A 19,798-nucleotide genomic window follows, 5' to 3' on the forward strand; every position below is an offset into this window, starting at 1 on the left:
TCTTACAAACGTGTCTTACGGGATGGATCTATCCCAGCCCAGCCCAGCCCCTTTAGGCACTCTCTTCCTTGTGGCAACCCGCCAGTTTAACCGCTGAGTGTCGGGCGACACACGAGTTTCCTCCCCTTCAATGGGATGATTATTCTACACGAGCAAGTCATAGTTTCCGCACTCCAGCTCTGATCCCAAACGCCCCACAGAAAGGCATCGTTGAACCTCCACCCCTCAAAATCCCACAAATCGCAATACTCAATACAAATGCTTTGAGGCCCTTAAGAAAGCAGGTTACGCAGAGACGGACTGGTGCTCGCCCCCGCTGGCCGAGGTGGCTCGTTAGCCGGACGCATATTGGGTGTCCTCAGAGGACCTCCGGCGTCATGAGCAGGAGGGCTACCGTATGGCGCTCGTTGAGGCAGAAGTCCTTGCGCGAATGCATCGGGGCCTCTTTGTGGAGGGCCGCCATTGGGCAATCCAAGAGGTAGACCATGGGAGCTCTGCCGGTAAGGGTGGATGTATTGCGAACCGTGCGAACCGTGTGACCCGTGAGAACCGTGTGACCCGTGGGAACTGTGTGGACCGTGTGTACCATGTGTACCGTGAGACCCGTGGGACATGGACCCGGGCCCGGGCACAAGGGACGAAGGCGGCATTCCGTTGTGTGCAGGCTGCCCCATATGCCCGTTGGGAACGGCTGCAGGCATTGGGGTGTGTGCGGGCACGGCCATTGGCGGAGGGCGCAGCGTCGACAGCGGCTGGAATGGCGGCGGTCTCTGGGGCGGGGAGCCGTGCCGTGCAGGCGGACGGCTGTGCCAGTCTCCATATCTTGGCGCCGGGGGAGGGCCATAAGGACTGGGGGCCTGATGGGGTGCCGGTGGCGGAATCGGGGGGGGCGCAGGGGCGGCCTGTACGGGTGGTGCAGTAGGAACTGCCGGCGGAGGAGCTGCCGTGGGCTGCGAGGCAGGCGGAGGCGGAGGCGGGGCCGGGGCTACCCAAGCATATGATGAGAGACTGCGCGCCCTTGCTTCCGGGCCGGTCGTTGGCGGGCTTCTCAGGGGCGGAGGACCCGGAGGAGGCGCCGCCAGTGCGTGGTGCGGCGGAACGACCGGTAGCGGAGGAGGCACTAGTCTCACGGCTTCGATTACTGGCGATGGATCCTTGGGCGGGTGGGGATTGGGCTTTCGCTTGAGCTTGCGGCACTTGTGACACTGGAACTTCCTCTGCTCCACAAACTTTTGAGCCTCTGATCCGAGGCTGCCGTAGTGGCCGTTGGTGAGTTCCCGCTCGTCAGAGTTTTCGATGGGCCACCACTTGAGACTAACGTCGATGCCGCAGGTGATGCAGATCTTTTCTCCTGCTTGGTGATCACTTGATGTTTCGTCGTTGTTGGTGTTGCTGCTGCTGCTGTTGTTGGTGGTGGTGTTGTTGTTGTTGTTGTTGTTGTTGTTGTTGTTGTTCCCGCTATGAGCAACACCGTTGGTAGGTAGGGTTGTAGTTGAAGCTCGCCGAGGACCTGATGTCACAGGCACGCCGCCCAGCTTGGCAGCAGCATTTGCCATGAGATTAGCCTTTCGGACTGTACCAGTCAACGTGAGATCTGCCTGCTTGTAGCTCTGCACATAGAGCTGGAGAGCATTGAGGCCATCATCGTTCACAATGTCGTGAATGCGGTGAATGACGCTCTTTGTCGGAACGTGGTCTTTGCACCAGACAGTGGCTGCCATGACGCCGCTCTCGCCATTGATGGTAACCAGGTTAAATTGGTCACGACGAGATCCCTTGACTGGTGTGATATCAAAGCCGAGGACGTAGCCTTGCTGACGGGCGCATTCAACATGGACTGTTGGTCGCAATTAGTGCTGTCTTGACAACTAGGGAGAAGAGGGGAGGGGTTAAGCAACACTCACCAGGATTGCGACAATGATGACAGGCAACGCAGGCGCCACCTTTGAAGCCACAGGCCTTGCAAACCTCATCATACCTCGTCCGAGGGATGGATGGGATGCCCTCGGACGGACTCAGTGCCTTGGCGTTGCCAAACTTGACTTCCGCTGTCCAAACGGCACAAGTGACATGAACCCAGTTGTTGTCTGCAGTGCGTTTCAGAGGTTCCCGAGGGTTTACTGGCCGGTTGTTCTCCTCCTGCTTCTTCCTGTAATAGTCGGCGGCCTTCTGCGCTTGTTCACGCTCGAGTCTTTCGCGTTCCTTCTCCTTTTCTGACTTCTTCTTGGAAGCAGAAATTTTGGGCTGCTCGACAAAATCATGTTCTGTGTTCTCCACAGGGCACAAGACACATTTGTATTGCTGCAAAAGAAGTTATTGTTAGGCCAGGCAAAAGTGATGGGAGTGAGTGTTGGACATACGATTGAAACTTGCGGGCTCTTGTCGTTGGCGCACATATCACAAGTCCATTTGCCAGGGTTTCTGTTGTCGACAACTCCGTAGCAGTTGCGGTGCACTGTCAACCGGCACTCTCTGCAAGAGAGATGCTGGTCTCCCAGTGGTTCCAACTGATCGCAAATTGCGCACGGCATAGTCTTGGGTTTCGGAATCTCGGGAACCGGTGGGGGGGCTGGCTTCTCAGCTGCTTTCTCCTTCCTTTTGACGGGGGCGGCAACAGGAGCAGAATCCGACGCCAACGGTTCCGAGTCTCTGTCCGGAGCGGATCCCTTCAGCTTCTTGCGGGGTGGTTCGCTCGGGGGTATAGGGGCTGCAGTGACCGGCTCCGGAGCACTGACCGGCGGAGGCGTGTTCCAGTACGTGTGCATTTCCTTGGCGGCCTCGAGTTCCTTGAGTAGCTCCTCGTCCTGCCGCTTCTTCCAGGCCCGGCCTCCTGCCTGGGCGATCTTTTTGGCCACCTCGTCGACATCTTCCCACTGAATAGCATATCGCCGCCAAAGCTCGGCGCATCTACGGCAGAGAGCTTGGATATACTGGTTGTTCTTATCCTTAGTCGAGTTTTTGCCGCCACTCTCGCTCACGGGAGTGCCTGATGCGTTGGGTGCTCGCCTCCACTGTCTTGAGTATTTTGTGTGACAGAACTTGCACACGAAGCCCTTCTTCTTGTTGTGCGCTTTGCCGCAATCAAACGCAGAGTCGTCGGCATCGTCGGCGATGTCGTCTTGGAGCTTGCTCGCCGCGACCTCTGCCTTTTTGGCCTCCTTTTTACTCTTCCTATTCTGAAAGTTACCCCATATCTGCTTGCCTTGCGCAGTCTTCTTCCAGGTATAGTAGTATCGCACAATTGTCCCGGGCGGGACTGTCTTGACGTGTCGTTTGACCAGATAAAGCTCGGACCCATACTTGCCGACACCTTCTTCGAATTTCTTCTGTTCCGTTGCTGTCAGATCGGGCTCTTTGAAAGCTGCTTTATCCACTTCCGAAAACAGTTTGACCGCGCGTTCTTCGTTGTAGCCACTGTGAAAATACGTCTCCAGGGCGACGTCGTGAAGGTTAGTCGAGTTTTTGGGCAGACCGAACTTGGGCGCCAGTTCTTCTGCCTTCTTCATATACTGATCGACTTTGGCCTCCCAGTCTTTGTTTCTGTCCGACAATGGAGGCGGGGCCCATAGACGGGTGGCCGTCGCATTCGGATCGTCACTGTCGTAATCTTCGCCTCTTGCCACATAACCTGGAGGCTCGTCCTGCACCCACTTGGGACGGTTCTCGCGACGGGATTTTTCGGCCTCCAAAGCCGCCAGCGCCTCCTTCGACAAACCTGGGCCCTTCTTTCCCGTTCTCTTGATTTCAAGAGGCTTCTGGTACTGCACGGGCTGGCCGGGCCATGGAAGCACAGGGGCTTGATGTTTGGGACCAATTCGAGTACTGGCACGAGGGTAAATCCGATCGTCATAATCAAGAGCATCCTCGGGCTTACAGTGTATTCCGAGGTACCGCCAAGGCCAGAGGCTGGCTTGGTAGATTTGCTCCGCAGTGCCGGTGCGATGGGAGTCGTCGTCGTCGGCGGGGCTCGTTCGCTCGGTGTCAATCTGCATCTCGTCCTCGTCGTCATCGTAGAGATCCTCATCATCGCCGTCGCCAACGGGATCCAGAAGGTTGGGAGTGTGTCGGGCCTCCAGTTTACGTTCCTGAGCGCGGCTGCAGGCAGCGCAGGACCAGGCGAAGCCTCTGGAAGGCTTTTTCAGCAGCGGCGGCCGGACGCAGTTCATGTGGTATGTTTTCTTACACACAGCACAGTCAACTGAGTCATTACTGTTGTCTCATTAGTGATCCCAACCTCTTACGACACCGCGCTATGGTGGACTAACCTTGCACAGTAGCCGCTGCATCGCTTACAGAGCTTCACTGCGCTGGTGAACTCTTTTCCGCGTCCCTGCTCCACAATAACGAATTTCCAGCGCTCATCAAGCACTTTCTTAACCCTCTCGGGCACGTTCACGATTGTCGATGTGGGAATAAGGTCGTAATTTTTCTGGATGTATCGGTCGTAGAGTTTCTCATACCAGAAGCAATCCGAAATCTTTCGGTACTCGTCCATGTTGGGAATTTCCGCTTTGTGCAGGATCTGGCACTTGCCACGCAAAGCTGTGAGAGGGCTAATATCGGAGTGCATTGTCGCAAACACCAGGCGCGTGTCATTGACCTTTTTGCCAATGTCCTTGGGCCTGTAGAACCAATTGATGCGAAGTGCATCCACCGGTTTGGTCTGGTCATTCTGCATGTGGAGAAACTCCATGATGCGGCCTAGATAGTATGGCTCCCCTGGAGGCTCACACACAAGATAAACATTGTCTGCAATCCCCGATCAGCATGTCATCCTCCGCGAAGAGTGGAAGAAAAGATGAGAAAGAAACTAAATTTAAAGGGAGGGGGGGGCGGCGCCGGAGTGGGAGCATAGTAAGGGTGCGGGTATGGTTTGTTACTGTCTTACCATTGGGTGCTAGTACGGTACCGTCATCTGCCACTAACTTCCCATCTCGAGGAACCGCACGAGAATTCCCAAAACTGAGCATGTTGGTCTCTGCGTATGAGCTAGCGTAGGGGCCCGACGCCGTCTTTCGTGATGCCCCTGTGCCTGTGCCGGATGGTGTCGCTGCAGAAGCATGGGCCTGAGAAGTCGCAGTCGCAGCGTGTGAAGCTGCCTTGCGCTTTTTTGAGGGTTGCGTGGAGGTTGTCGTAGCCGGTGTTTGCGGTGTTGCGGGTGGGTTTGATGGCTGCACGTCCTTTGCTCCGTTCTGAGGAGTGGTTGGCTTTGTGTCGTCAGAGGGGAGAGCTTTACGGGTTGACCCGTTGGCGCGCGCGCCCTCCTGGGCGGACGTCGCCGACACATTGCTGTGACGCGCCGATTTCTTAGACTCCTGATCTTTCTTCTCTGGGGCGTAGTCGTACATGTCCACATCCAGGTCCTTGTCCTCTGCGTAGTTTGGGCGCGAAGATCCATTGCGGTTTCGTGACCGCGTCCCGTAGGGGTTTGCGGCCTCAATGCCAGCATCCTTTGCGGCTGGGTCTGAACCCGTGGGGGACGACTTAGCCATGGATTGCGAGGTATTGCGCAGTGCCGCGTCGAGCTCTGTCTGATGCAATTTCTGGGCGGCAGAGGCTGCCTTGGAGGTTGACGCGCCCGAAACGGCAGGTTGCGTGGAATCCGAGGCGTCTTGTGCAGATGGAGTGGCACTGGGAGATTGGTCCTCAGAACTGCTGGCAGGTTGTGTTTTCTGCGCCATGATGGCGTTGGCTAGGTGCGCGTGGGAAGGCGATGAGATGACGAAGTATGATGCCGGGGCCCTTCCCGCGGGTGATGAGGTGCAAGAGGGCCGACAGGTTGAGGCTCGTCTGCAGAACGGCGAGGACTCCGATCCATAGGCTGGGCCAATCCGAGGACTATTTATCCAGTGAGGCAGGCGGCCGTAGACCAGGTGCAGCCCATGAGATGGCTAGATATGGATGTGTGAAGGGATCGCGTCCGATGGGGAGTGAGTATGGGGAATGTGCAAATGGTTTGGAACCCAGCTGGTGGGAAGGACGTAAGGCCGGGAAGAAGTGCGCGTGGACGCGGACGCGGCGAATATTGGATATGGGTGTGGATGTGTGATGTTTGGTGTTTGGTATTTGGGGGTGTAGGTGGATGAGAATGAGAATGAGTGAGTGGGAAGATGAGAAATGGAAGTGTGAGTAAGGGTCCACCAGTAGTGGGAAGGAACAGATGAGAGCTGAGAGTCAAGGTTCCGTGCGGCCAGTGAGGTAGGAGGCAGGAAGCAATGGGGGAGGGGCGAGCCAAAATCGGGCGTGTTTGTGAAGGTGGTGAAGATGGGCAGGGAGGAAGTGATTTGGAAAGGAAGGAAGGAGAGGAAGAAGATGGGTCCAGGTCCAGACAAGCGGAAGGCAAAATGGTAGGAAACGTCGAAGGACGCCGGACGACGGACGACCAGAAGCAGCGGTACCGGTACTAGGCCCAGCAACGAAGCAAGCACACCAGAAGCACCAAGCACCAGCGGCCGATGAATGGGCCTGCGCACCTTACACACCTGGTCCGCCTTTGCCTAACGACCTACCTTACCGTACCCTGCCTGCCTGACCTGGCCTTGCCTTTGGCTCGTCCATAAACCCGGGCTGCCGCTACCACGCTACGGATACTGCGTCGATTGCTGCCACTGCAGCACGTCAACAAAGTCAAGCAAATACCTTTCCATGCGTACCTTACCTATATCGTAGGTAGCCAGAATGGGGAGGCAAGTACAGGAAATGGGGCACCTGGGGAGGCAGCATGTCTGAACGAAGATACGTACCTACTCTCCTTACCAACATAACCAGTGCTAAGCCAAAGTCACGCCTCTCTTTCTCTCGTTCACTCTCCCTCCCTCTCCAGACTGTCTGGGCCAGTTCGACGGCGGCGGGATTAGCAGCAGCAGTAGCAAGCAGAAAAGGCAGGCCTCGCTTTTTTTTCGCGGATGGGGCTGCGTGCAAGGTATCGATCTGCTGCAGGTCGGGGAACGCTACTCGTGTCCCTTAGCAAAATTTGCATGGCTAACGAGTAGCGATACGCTGCTGCAACCTGCATGATACCAGACCCACTCTTGTACCTCAGTAGGTACCCGCTCCCGCAGTCATTGCTTTCGCACCAGACCAAGGGGCCGCCGACCTCACACCTCAACCCCAAGCCTGCTAACGCCGCAGAATCCAACCGCACGCCCCCCGTCCATCTCACTTCTATCAGATCGTCGCCATGCCTGTTTTCCTTCCCTTTCTCTCTCTCTCTCTCTCTCTCTCTCTCTCTCTCTCACACACACACACACACACATTCGTTCTCCCGTTGGGTTTCCCTCTGCGGGGAGAGGACTGTCCTGACACATCCATTTAACCCACCTACTCCTCTCCAACCGATCATGAACAAGGCCAAGTGGGTGGGTGTATTCTGCAAACGATGGATGACCTAGCAGATAAGAAGTAGCGTCGGCAAGAAATATTCGAAAGAGTCTGGGTGGGTGGATGACGATGCCCAAGACCTGCACAGGACAATGTCTGACTCCCGCTTTCTCTCGCCCATGTCCTCTCTCTCTACGTGTCCCGGTCGCTCGCTCGTTCCTCGCGTGCCCTTTCTTGCCTCCATCGGACTCCAGACATCATATCCCGATGGATAATTTCCATTCAATTCACCTGATGAAGTCTAGATAAACCACATTTCGCCTCTCGGACCATCATCACTTTCCACTCGTGACTTCTCTCACTCTCTTTTCCTCGCGACAGCGGGGGTATCAGCGCCCTCAATTAACTTCGTCCACGACGGCGAACTAGGTTGGCGACGTTGGCGTTCAAACAGCCGGCCGGCCGGGGCTGGCTGACTTGTTGGGTCTGGTCTGTGTCGGGGGTCGGGGGTCAACGCACGCGGCATCTGTACTTGACTTGAACGTACCTAGGTAGTGGCAGACACGAACAACACAACAGCATGAAGAAAGGTGCGAGGAAGGTACGGACGGCATGGTTCGCATTTCTTGGGCATTTACGGATATTACCTGTCGCGACCTGCCTACCTAAACTCCCCCCCCCCCCCAAATCCATCGTCTCCCTCAATTCGTCATTCCCCCCCCATCTTCCCTTGCTGTCTTGACGTCGTCCGTCTTTCCCACCCAACCCTCCTTTTCTGCTTCCGCGTCCCCTGCCTCCTCTGCTCTCAATGGACGTTTCCTCCTGTTGCGATGGCACAGCACTAAATGCTGTTTTAGTGCCATATCCGGTCGGCCTCTGGCGTCTATGATGCCTACCTGAGTGTGCTATGATTACGGCACTCGACATTCACAATATGAGTTGCCCGCCGGTCTGTCTCATTGTCTCATCTTGGACTCGTTCGCCTGCCAAAAAGGTACAATAAGTACGCCGGCCTGGCGCCGCCACGCTTTTTCTCCCGTGGTTGCTGGCCATGCTTGACGAATCGCCCACTTCTTCCTTCGATTCCCTTCCCTGGTTCGCCGTACCCCGGCTTGTATAACCCAACCCTGTGGAAACAGAGTGCTCCCTACGCAGTAGGGATATGCCCACGACATGTCGTCCATACACCCCCGTCATCACCCATGCATGTGCTGTCGGTTCCATTTCCATCCCACCTCCCTCCTGGGATGCCCAGTGACTCTTGGCCACCCCCCCCAATATCAACAGCACTTCTTGCTCACTCGCTGTCGCTCCTTTCTGGCTGACTGTCGGCATCATTCAGAGCAGACATTCGTCTCCGCGATTTTGATGCCCGCTCGGTATCTCTCGTGACCTAATCATCTACCTCAGTTACGCAAGGCGTCGTCGGTAGGTGCCTGGTATGCCCCGGCCAACCTCATCTGGATGTTTTTTCTCCCTCTGGTTTTTTTTCTTTTTCCCCCAAGAGCCGGCCAGCGTTCATTGGCACCATATGGTACCACAATTCGCCTTGCCTTGTTGCCCTTTGCTCAGTGCACTCGAGTATGGTAATTGTCCACTACACACGTATCCTACAATGTTATATGCACGACATGGAAGAGGCCTAATTCCGGACGTTGTCACTGCATCGAATGTCCCCTCGTTTTTAATACCTTTACTCTTTTTGCCCCCACTGTCCGTCCCGTCTCTCATTGCGAACACCGACCCTTGGCGAAGTTTCTCACCTCACACCAATTTTCCCAAGAGCTGGCTGGGCCACTGCCGTTCGATAGACCATAACCTACAAAGAGTCATGCTAGACTACTAGGCCTCCCTGCGATCCATTCGCAAATTGCTTCCTTCATCAAGCACCGTCTTCGAGGGGCGCTGTGTGTCGCTGCCACTTTGCTTTCCTCAATGAGGTAGGCGAGTCGCCTAGACGTCGCCGCAACATGAACAACAAGTGTTCACTGCGCCAGCAGTCGGTCGGATTGATCTATGACCGCTGTCGGCGAACTCTCTACCAACGTCCAGATAGTGAGCTCGCCTGCTTTGTTCGTTGGGGTTCTTTTCAGGGCGCATGCCATTTCCTGGTGCATTGGGGAAACCCGTGCCAAAGTTCATCACACGTGTGTCTGCCTACACAAAAAGTCATATGTACCTTCAACATGCTCATCAACTTTGCGCAGTCCGCGACAGAGATGCATCAGTAGCCAGATGCCGATCATTGTCCGCTCAGCTATCTCGAGGGGAGGCTCGCATCACTCTGTCCGTATCCGTAGCTTCAGGTTTATTCGTACTTGCAGAAGAAATTGGTCTCCCGCTCCCATAAATCCAGGGTTCATTTCCAAGAGGCTGCAATTTGTTCTTGACGTTTCTGACGACCGTCCGGTTTGAAGACACATCAGCGCAAACAATACTACAGTGTGTTTCAAAGTTCAAACCACATGCCTGTCCTACCTAGTACTTCCTGGCACAGAGCTAGCATGCTGAAGTTTACGAGACGGCTAAGGTACTATGGAGGTACTTTGATGTCGGGGTGGAGCCGCAAGGAACGCTGGCAGACACCTGGGTCGGTACGTACCGTTCTTTCTGCCAACCTACCTACCTCTACCTACTTCCCCGATCCTGAGTCCCAACTTTCGTCTTCTGGGAAGATATCAAGGAGCAGAACGAAATCTCCAAGCAAAAACACAGGCACAGGAATGCGATGCCAGCTCCCAGTGTCGCTGCTAGCGCAGCTCGGTCCATCATCCGCGCCACAAAGCTTCGCCAAAAAGCGACCGTATTGTGCAATCACGATTGACAAGGCACGGAGCCTGGTACAATCGACACAGGCGCCGACGATGTGGTGACTTCCTAGACGGCCGGGCAATTTCGGCCTGACTTGTACATCTCCGAAGATAAACAGACCTGTTATTCAGGCGCGTTGTCATTCGCAGTCGATTGTTCCCTTTCGCGATCGACGAAAGGAGACACCAGTTGCCGGCTTCGTCAATCATGAGGCCTAACTGCCAGTGAACTTGTCAGCATGACAGGCAGCTTCCGTTTTTATCGCCATGCACGGGCGACAATTTGGTTTTAAAAGCAAAGGGGGGGGGATAAGTTGAACAGTGGATGTCGACCTGAGAGGTGTCGCGATACTTTGCATGCGACTTTAAATGCCATTACTTCTTGAGAGTGCCAATCGCGACAAATACCAAGCTGGCGGCCGCGGGTTTTAGTTGCGGCATCGACGGGGGACGTCAGAAAAGACAAATGAGGTTGACCGCATTTGTCGGTTGATCCGGCACAAGCGAAAAAATAGGATACATCATGCCGCAGGTCGCAAGGGGCCGGCCACACTAGCCAGTGGCAAGCGCATTCCGGCCTTTTCCAGCCCACCGGCCACGAAACCATGCACTGTCTTGGACCCCGTCTCTTTACATCGATCGGGGGAGATGGGGGGGGGGGTCATGGAGTGTCAACAGGAGAGAAAGAGAACGCGAGAGCGGTGTTTTGAGCGTTTGTTGGGGTCAAAAGTTCGCTCGTGGAGAAAGCCCGACCGTTGTCCATCCCAGGTCAGCACTTGAGCCCTGCACCGTGCCATCGGCGCCGTGTCTAAAAAGGCCAACCACGACCTAGGCCGGCGATAAAGGAGAGACATGATGCTGTGTACATTTATCTCTGCTGGTTGCTTTCCCAGTCTCATTGTAAGCCGAGCAGCTCCTAACCATCGTCAAGGGGTAGATAACCTGCTGGATGAGAAGTATGTCTATACCTCGGGAGGATGGGTCGACGTATCGACTGGATTGAGGGTATCGCCTGCCACCAACAAGCCCCAGGGGGAATACTGCAGTACTGCTTGCTTCGAGTTTGTTAACTTTCATTGCCACCCATACGGTGTTTAAAAGTTAGTTGATGTGTGCGACAGTGATGGTCTGCGGAGTCAGCCAGCAAACGACACACGACCGTCGCTGAACATTGAGCAAAATGAGGATGGGTGGTCGTCGCTGGTGGCAGGCCGCGGCAGGGCTAATGAGGAGCGTTGACGAATCGAAGGGGCCAGGTGATGACCCCTGTCCGGTGACAGGGTCTTGTACCTCTTGAGCCACCGTCTGGGTGGCCACAGGCTCCTCCACCTGGCCCTGGAACCTGGGTCATCCTTCGCCCGCGCAAGTTGCACGGTTCGAGTTTGATGGATTGGGGTTGGCCATTTGTGCTGGCGCTGCACACGACGAACGGGACCGACCACAGTGACCGCCCCCCCTCCTTCCCCCTTGTTCCACACACTTACCTGTCCTGTCCTATTCTATCCTTTTTTGTCTTCCAGATAGTGCTCTTCTTCCGTGGTCGTCTTCCCTTTGCGATAGGACTTCAGCTTCTTCCCCCGTCCTGTATTCCATTCATCCCATTCAACTCTGGTGTTTTTCTCCTCCTACGGTGTACGGCTCAGGCTACTACTCACTCGCCCCTCCTCTCTCGCCGCTTGGTGCCAAGCGAAACCCCATCCCTTCCTTTCTTCCTCTTCTATCCCCAGAATGAAATCCAGCATGACGCAGCCCCAGTGCCTATCGGTCCTTGACACCGACAACCGCCGATGTCAGGTCTACAAATTCCCGCAGGCATCAAGTGACAATGAGCCACGCGAGCCGTGGGCGAACTTCACGTCGGCCATATGTCGTGGTGTGTGAAGTGTGGCTCGGTCCAGAGTGGGGCCGTCCTAGCCTGGGAAGAGCAGATACGTATCGACCGCGCGACCCGGTCAGCCCGGCCGAGTCTAGTTGTTGCGTTTCCACTTTCCATTTCGACTTTGCTATGCCTAGCCGTCAGCTCGGCAGGTACGTACCTGCTGACGGCGTTGCGGGGCCCGGTGCTGGCTGAGGTAATACCGCTTCTCGCCACATGATTTCGCGTGACCTTGCAAGGTGGACCATCCCTGCTACTGCCTTAACATGAGTGACGGGTCTCTGCGCAAACGCGCTTGCGCGCTTTCCATCGAACAAGTGTTGCATCATCAGCAAGACACAGCTAGCTGCCTGCCAACCCACTCCACTTTCAGGTGTTGCTCAACAGCGTAGAGGCGTGGTCCAGTCTCTCAATTCGCAACTCAAGCTCATGACAGCCATCATCAATGGATTGCACTTTGTCACTGACCAATCTTTTGCTTCGCCATGGCCTCCAATAACGGCATATGGCATAAGACTTCCGTTGAGGTCGTCAAAGAGCAGAGCCACAGTCGCCATACCATTGCTGGACAAAAACGGCCTCGCTCAGAATCCGAACATCCCACTGCACCGAGACCGACAACGCTGCCGAGCCATACGACGCATGTGCATCGAGCGTCGAGTCTGCCTACAGGCCCTCCAAAGCTCACAGCAAGCCCGATAATCTCCTTGGCCGTTGCTCCCCAGGTCCCTTCTGAATATAGTCAGCGACGGAATGTCCCGTCCACGCCATCTTCGTCTTCGGACCCATTGCTTGCTCTCGCTCATCCATTTTACGGGCTTCCTCGGCAGTTGGTACGGAACTTTTACAGCCTTGGTATTAGAATCATGTACCCGTGGCAAAAGACTTGCCTGCGAGGACCAGGTCTTCTTGCCGGGGAGAGAAACCTTGTCTACAGCGCCCCAACTGGAGGTGGGAAGTCTTTGGTGGCTGATGGCAAGTCAGCTCCTTTTCCTAGGTCATGACGCTCGACTGACCAGGTCCCAGTGCTGATGTTGAAAAGGGTGCTCGAGGACAAGAATGCCAAAGTCCTGCTTATCCTGCCTTACGTGGCACTCGTGCAAGAAAAAGTGCGTTGGTTGCGGAATATTGTTCAAGGCGTATCGAAACCCAAGGATGAGGTTGAGGATACGAAACGTATATGGAGAAGACGGGCCGATGAAGACTCAATCAGGGTCATTGGCTTTTTTGGGGGGAGCAAAATCAAACCCACTTGGTCCGACTTTGATATTGGGGTCTGTACCATTGAGAAGGTACATGAGTCGCAGCCCATGGCCTTGGCTTTGCTGACTGTGAGCACGACAGGGCAACGCACTCGTCAACACAGCGATTGACGATTGTTCAATCAAGCATCTGAAGGCGGTTGTCTTGGATGAGCTCCACATGATCGACGATGATCACCGCGGATATCTCATGGAGTTGATGGGGACCAAACTTCTTACCTTGCCTCAGCCGATACAGATCATCGGCATGAGTGCTACCATGTCTGTGAGTGCTGGGTCTTCCGTCAAGTGCCGTGAAGCCTCTCTGACCGCTGCCCTTAGAACATCAATCTCCTGGCCAGTTGGCTCGGGGCTCATTCGTATGAGACACGCTACCGCCCAGTGCCGATCGAAGAACATCTTGTTTATGATGGAAATGTTTACCCGGCAGCGACGACGAGTGAGCTGCTCAATACAGCCAGTCGCTTGAAAACAGGAACACAGCCAGCACAACAGGCTTCGAGGGCGGTACGACGGGTTGAGCCATCGAGCCACAAGGAGTTCCAAGACCCAGTGCTGAACGCCGTTGTCTCACTCGCCAGCGAGACAGCCAGAGCGGGATACGGAGCTCTGGTATTTGCCAGCAGTCGTTACGGTTGTGAATATGACGCCCGATGGATTGCCAGAGTCATGCCGACGCAGGACGAGCTCGATCCCGACCTGGTCGAAAAACGTGTAGATTTACTTGCGGAGCTACGCAGTCTCGGGACGGGTCTTGACCCGGTACTCGAGGAGACGGTGCCCATGGGTGTGGCATTCCATCGTAAGTCTGTTTGCATGGCTGTCAACACCTCGACTGACGATTTCACCAGATGTCGGTTCATCCCATCACCCTTATCCTTTCTCTGTCGGCGACTAATCGACTCAGGCCGGTCTAACAATAGAGGAACGTGATCTGATTGCCAATGCATACGACGCCGGTGTTATCAAAGTGTGCATAGCCACGTGTAGCCTGGCAGCCGGCATCAACTTGTGTGTGTTGCGCTCCGAAGATGCGGCGTTGGTCCCGCTAACCGAATACCAGACCGGCACGAAGAGTGATTCTCCATAATGCCCGCATGGGCCGAGATTTTGTCGGGCCTTCAATGCTCCGGCAGATGCGAGGACGAGCCGGTCGGAAGGGGAAGGACGAAGTCGGAGAGACCTACCTGTGCTGCCGAAAGGACGATCTCGAGCAGGTAGTCGAGCTCATGCATGCCGAAATGCCCCAGATCACAAGCGGTCTAATGACAGACAAACAGCGAATTCAGAGGTCAGAGAGGTGGCGCCGACTTACTATATTCTTAGGCTGACTGATTCCAGGGCTTTGCTAGAGGTCATTGCCGTGAGGTTAGCAACAAGCAGATGTGCGCTCGACGAGTACGTGAGCAAGACGTTGCTGAGCCACTCTGGCTCTTTCGACTCTCTGCGGAGCTGCGTTGAAGCGAGCCTGCAAAACCTTCAAGCAACCAATTTTGTGACGACAGATGTTTGCGGCAACTACCAACCAACGAAACTAGGCAAGGCAATTGTAGCGTCTGCTCTGGATCCCGATGATGGGGTTTTCATTCACAAAGAACTGGAGAGGGCACTCCAGGCATTCGTCATGGATGGGGAAATGCATATCCTCTATACCTTCACCCCTGTTCAGGACTTCGGCCACAACATCAACTGGCGAGTGTTCCGGAACGAGATGGAGAACCTTGACGGCAGCGGGCATCGAGTTCTCGGGTTCCTCGGACTCAAACGTGCTGTGATCAACCGGCTGTAGGTGTTCTCGTTCCTTGATCTGATGTCGCTGACCGTGTTTAGGGCGCAGGGTAGCACACTGAAAGAAGCGACTGCCGAGGAGAAAGAGACGGCTCGTGTGCACCGTCGGTTCTACATGGCCTTTGAATTACGAGACTTGTGCAACGAGATGCCTATCCACGCCGTTGCGCGCAAGTACGACGTGCCCCGGGGCGCCGTCCAGACTCTTTCGCAGACGTGCCATGGGTTTGCAGCTGGGATGATCAAGTTCTGCGAACACATGGGCTGGGGGTAACTTGTGCCATCTCTCCTCGGGTACAGCAAGTCGCTAATAGGGCATTGTAGAATGATGGCTGCCGCGCTGGATCACTTTTCGGACAGGTTAAGAGCAGGCGCCAAAGCAGATTTGCTGGCCTTGGCGCAAATCACATTCGTCAAGAGCAGGACAGCGTAAGTGCGTGCCCGAGTGGCGGCGTCGGGAAACTAAGTGTCTAAGTTTGTGGAACAGGAGAGTTTTCTGGGAAAACGGCTTTCGCAGCGTTGCGGCCGTCGCGAACGCAGACCCCAACGAACTTTTGCCGATTCTCATGCAGGTAAGCAGAGAATGATGATGATAGATGGGTGAGCCCATGAGGCAGCCAAAGCTCACAGAGGAACAGGCCCAACCGAGTAAACTGCGCATCAAGGAGCAGGAAAGCATGAAATACGAGGAAAAGCTCATGGCCAAGGCTAAGGTCATTTCAGACTCGGCCAACCGACTGTGGCGTAAGTTTGACCGAAAGACATGTTATGGCGCCGGTGGTGGAATGGAAATAGGCCTAGCACAGCAGCTAATGACGGACAACAGAAATCCAGATGCAACAGGAGGTCTACGAGGAAGAATAATCAACATGCCAGAATCCGCCGGCGGCAGTGGGAGCGGGCGACGACAGACCAAGACGCTCGTCGCGTGGTGGCTGCGCGGCGGCCGTTGCGAAGTTGGTACTCCCTCTCTATGTACACCACATATGAATACATCGCACCCGGGCAGTTGGCTGCGGTGCTCATAGGCTGTTCTCCCACCACTTCCCACAGCGGATGTGCATGCATACCGCCGCACACCCGTCAATAATTGGTGACGAAGGCGTCCAACCTGCATTGCATCGGACGGTAACCCCCCACCACACTCGCCGAGGTGATCATTCGATGCGACAACCTGCGTGTGATGGAGCTCCGGCGCCCACCGCTACTCCGGGATCCTACAACTTGTTTCTCAGTTACCTGACTAGCCGCGACTTTGGCACAAGTTACAATCCCCGGACGTCGACACTTGGGCGGCCGCCACACGAAGAAGGTTGCAACGGCGCAAGAGACATCCAAAAGCAACGCAGTCTCGTCACATGGCACCCGCGGCCGATTGCGTGCGTCCTGTTCCGGAGATGGACATGGGATGGGTCCAGGCAGGCAGGCATCCACACCACTTTACTGACACAAGACGCACATTATATACACACGCGCACGCAAGCACGCAAGCATACACACACACCACTCACACTCTCGGGGAGGGGTATGGAACGCAGACCGAGGTGGGTGGAATTCCAGGCAAAGTTCGCGACTCGATAGAACCCCCCAACTCAACGGGAATGGTAATCCGGCACAAACGCTGGCTGGGTGGCACCTGTCATGCAATCGATTCTTCCATGCGACAACGCAGTGGTTCATGCAGGAGTTACACGGCAGGGTCGGGAAAAGAAACGAACTTTTTACTATGTCCCAAAGTGGCTTTGTCCGGCCGGCTCCAAGTGACCGAGATGCGCCTCGCCAGTAGTTTGTGGTCGCGAGTTTCTGGGCGCGGCCAACAAAGGTCTGACGGCCACCGCCCACCAAGCTACCCACCCCCAGCCGTCTCGTTCATTTTTTATTCTATTCTGTTTTACTGCATATAGCCATTGGTGTGGCAGCCTAATTAGATGGTCTGCCGTGAGTTCAGCCTATATGAGGCCGCCACTTTCCTCTCATTTCGGAAGGGAAGTGCCTTTATGTCTCTCTGCTGCTTTCTGGCCCTTTGGTTGCGATCTCCCACAGCTTACTCGGCTCACTCCTGTCCCGGCCGCAGCAGTGCGCCGCGCTCTACTGTGTCACTGAACACAGCCATCTATACCTCTTTGCACAGCTCGGTCGACCGAAGGCCCCCGCGCCAACTCCAAACATGTCTGTTCGCGGTCGCGGTCGTGGTGATGGTGATGGTGATGGTGACGGGGGGCGCGGCGGTGGTGCAGCTGGTACAGCTCAGACTTTGGGTGATGTGATGCGAGCGGGCCCTATCCATTCTCCTGACATCATTGTCATCGACCAAACGTACGACGAAGTGAGTCGAAAAGACGACCTCAGCCTCAGCGAGGACCTCTGGCTGAGCTCGGCCGACGGCCGGTACAGCTCAACCATCATACCTCTACGCGTCGGGCGGGCGCCTGTTCAAGAGGTTTTTTATGTGCATAGGGATGTCTTGCTCACGACCGAGTACTTCCGAAAAGCACTTTGCGGAGATTTCAGAGAAGCCGAAGCGCAGTCGATGGACTTTCCTGAAGAGGATCCGGCCATCTTTCACTTCCTCGTTGCCTTCTTGTATCAGAGAAGCTTCGTCCCAATCAGGCCTGCGGCATCCGCGCTTGATATCGATGAGTCGGGCCGGGGGAAGGCGCAGCACCAGCACGACCCGAGCTACAGGAGCGAGTCCGAGTCGGAGATCTCGTCCTCGGAGGCCAGCGACACGAGTGCCAGGAGTCGGCTCAGGGCGCAACGGCGGCAACGGCGACGAGAGCGGCAATGGGAACGTTTGAACCGAAAACAACCCGGCGTGCACCGCCCGGATTGCAGATGCCCACGGTGCACCACCACGGCCGGACCGCCATGCTGGAACTGCGGTGTCAGTCGCGCGAGGCCGATGCCGGGACACCTGCCGCCGCACATTATCCCCCCGATCCCACCAACGAGGCCCGCCGTCATGCCACCGCATCGCCGCCGCCGCAGTCGACAGCCAATCCTCACGCCGCCAGGTTCGACCCCTTCGGTCGGCGCGTCGACCTCAGCTAACGACGAATTCATGGATGGCGACCGCATACGGGGCGACGACATGCGCACGTGGCTCGCCATCTATGACCTTAGCATTTCCGTCTACGCGTGTGCGAACAAATACCTTATGGACGACTTCAAAGCCGTCATCCAGCGCCACTGCGTCGACATGCTCGAGTCCGCCGGCCCCGACGCAGCACAGTCGGCGGTCCTCCAGCTGTGCTCGAAGCTGTACACCGCCGTGCCCGAGTCCGACCCGTTATTGAGGATGATCTTCGCTCGCATCGGCTTCTTGCAGCCTCTACTATGGCAGCGGGCGCCGCAGCATACGTCCGAGTTCCTCGTCGGGCATCCAGAGGTAGCGGCCCTGATGCTCCGCGAGACGGCGATCCGGAGAGAAGAGGACCTGGGCAGCAGAGCACTGCCGTCGATGGAGCGGGCGATGTACCCGCACACCATGCCCGCATGGTCGGCCGGTCCCCCCATGCACCCTCACATGCGGCGGCGGCCGCCGCCGCCCCCACTGCCACATTGGCACCCGGCTCCCCGTTTGGCCTTTGAGTAATCGCGACGGGATCTTGGTTCTTCTCATCCGTGGATTGAAGCTGTGGCAGACAGGCACGTGGCGACGGTACATCGAGCAGAGAAGATCGTCGCCATGGTTCGGCTCACACCTTTTGCGCGTGATTTAAGCTGGGCCGAACGACCCAAAACAAAAACAAAAGGGAAGGGGGCACACATAATACATATCATCGGATGACCAAGGCGAAACTCTGTTTGATAGGACTTCCATCCTCGGGATCCTTTATCCCATGGCGACGGAACCCACGTCGCTTTTTGTTGAGCGAAGCCCCCCCCCCCCCCCCCCCTTTTGGATAGCTACCACAGGATAAAAATTAAAAAAATTGAAAGAAAAAAAAAACCCCCCAGAATACAGGCGTTCCCGTTCATCTGGTCAAGCCAAACACACAATCCAGGCTCTTGGCCCACGTGATTGTTCTGTGGTAGTGTCGCAAAGCGCCGCGCAAGTCGTGCCGACGCAGCGTGACAGAGGGGGGAGGGTTAAATGACGATATTCTTGATATCTAGCCTTGGTCAGGACAACGGCTGTCAAGACCCTTTTGCGACATTTTGCTACGGCGGGTTGTGCTGTCACGTCCGCGGGCAGTCTTCCTCAAGTGATGCACATCCAGCATGCCCGGTTCATCCGTCCGTGAGAGAGAAGGGTCAGCATTCAGCAGGAGAGTATCCGTGATTGAAGCCGTACGCTCCCTCTCTGTAGAAAGAACAAAACGCGCCGACCACATGACATGACCAGTCGCCTGAGGGGGGGGGGGGGGGGGGGCGGAGAACCCGCGCGCGGTTGGTGTCTTCTATTCTTTTCGGGTCAAGATTGAGGAGAATCACCGAGCCAGACCCCGGTCGACCCCAATCCCGCCCCGGGCTTTCTCGATAGTCGATTCTGGGGGTTCAAGCTTCGGCCGGGGGAGGAGAGAGGGGAACCCTTGCTCCGACTCCACCGTCGGCGCTAGCCACCCCACAGACCAAGACCATGACAGCTTTCCGTTCCCTTTTGTTCAGTCCCCAGAGGACCACGAGATCCAGGAAATAAGGGACACGGCCATATTGGGTGCGCGGGACCGAGCTGGACGGATGAGTAGGCGATTGGATGATGGTATCCATACGGCCTAGGTTCAAGCAGGCAGGTTAAA

At 55.9% G+C, this 19,798-nt stretch overlaps 3 protein-coding genes across 3 annotated transcripts; 2 read left to right on the forward strand and 1 right to left on the reverse strand.

Annotated features, from left to right (window-relative positions):
* Positions 1-272: 272 nt before the first annotated feature.
* On the reverse strand, positions 273-5,681 carry CH63R_00643 (BAH domain-containing protein; the record flags this gene model as incomplete). Its single annotated transcript, XM_018295618.1, has 5 exons — positions 273-1,837; positions 1,905-2,301; positions 2,361-4,209; positions 4,266-4,719; positions 4,889-5,681. 5 exons carry the CDS (start codon positions 5,679-5,681, stop codon positions 273-275), a joined length of 5,058 nt encoding a protein of 1,685 aa, XP_018163980.1.
* A 6,810-nt stretch (positions 5,682-12,491) lies between these two features.
* CH63R_00644 (DEAD/DEAH box helicase) lies at positions 12,492-15,920 on the forward strand (the record flags this gene model as incomplete). Its single annotated transcript, XM_018295619.1, has 12 exons — positions 12,492-13,003; positions 13,049-13,298; positions 13,351-13,533; positions 13,590-14,070; positions 14,192-14,279; positions 14,332-14,559; positions 14,610-15,053; positions 15,099-15,326; positions 15,381-15,485; positions 15,544-15,628; positions 15,695-15,800; positions 15,883-15,920. 12 exons carry the CDS (start codon positions 12,492-12,494, stop codon positions 15,918-15,920), a joined length of 2,748 nt encoding a protein of 915 aa, XP_018163981.1.
* Positions 15,921-17,223: 1,303 nt separating this feature from the next.
* Positions 17,224-18,651, forward strand: CH63R_00645 (uncharacterized protein; the record flags this gene model as incomplete). Its single annotated transcript, XM_018295620.1, has 1 exon — positions 17,224-18,651. The coding sequence occupies one exon, from the start codon at positions 17,224-17,226 to the stop codon at positions 18,649-18,651; it is 1,428 nt and encodes a 475-aa protein (XP_018163982.1).
* Between the last annotated feature and the right edge of the window lie 1,147 nt (positions 18,652-19,798).

This window comes from Colletotrichum higginsianum, chromosome 1 (genome assembly GCF_001672515.1).
Source record: "Colletotrichum higginsianum IMI 349063 chromosome 1, whole genome shotgun sequence".
Classification (NCBI taxonomy): Eukaryota; Fungi; Ascomycota; class Sordariomycetes; order Glomerellales; family Glomerellaceae; genus Colletotrichum; species Colletotrichum higginsianum.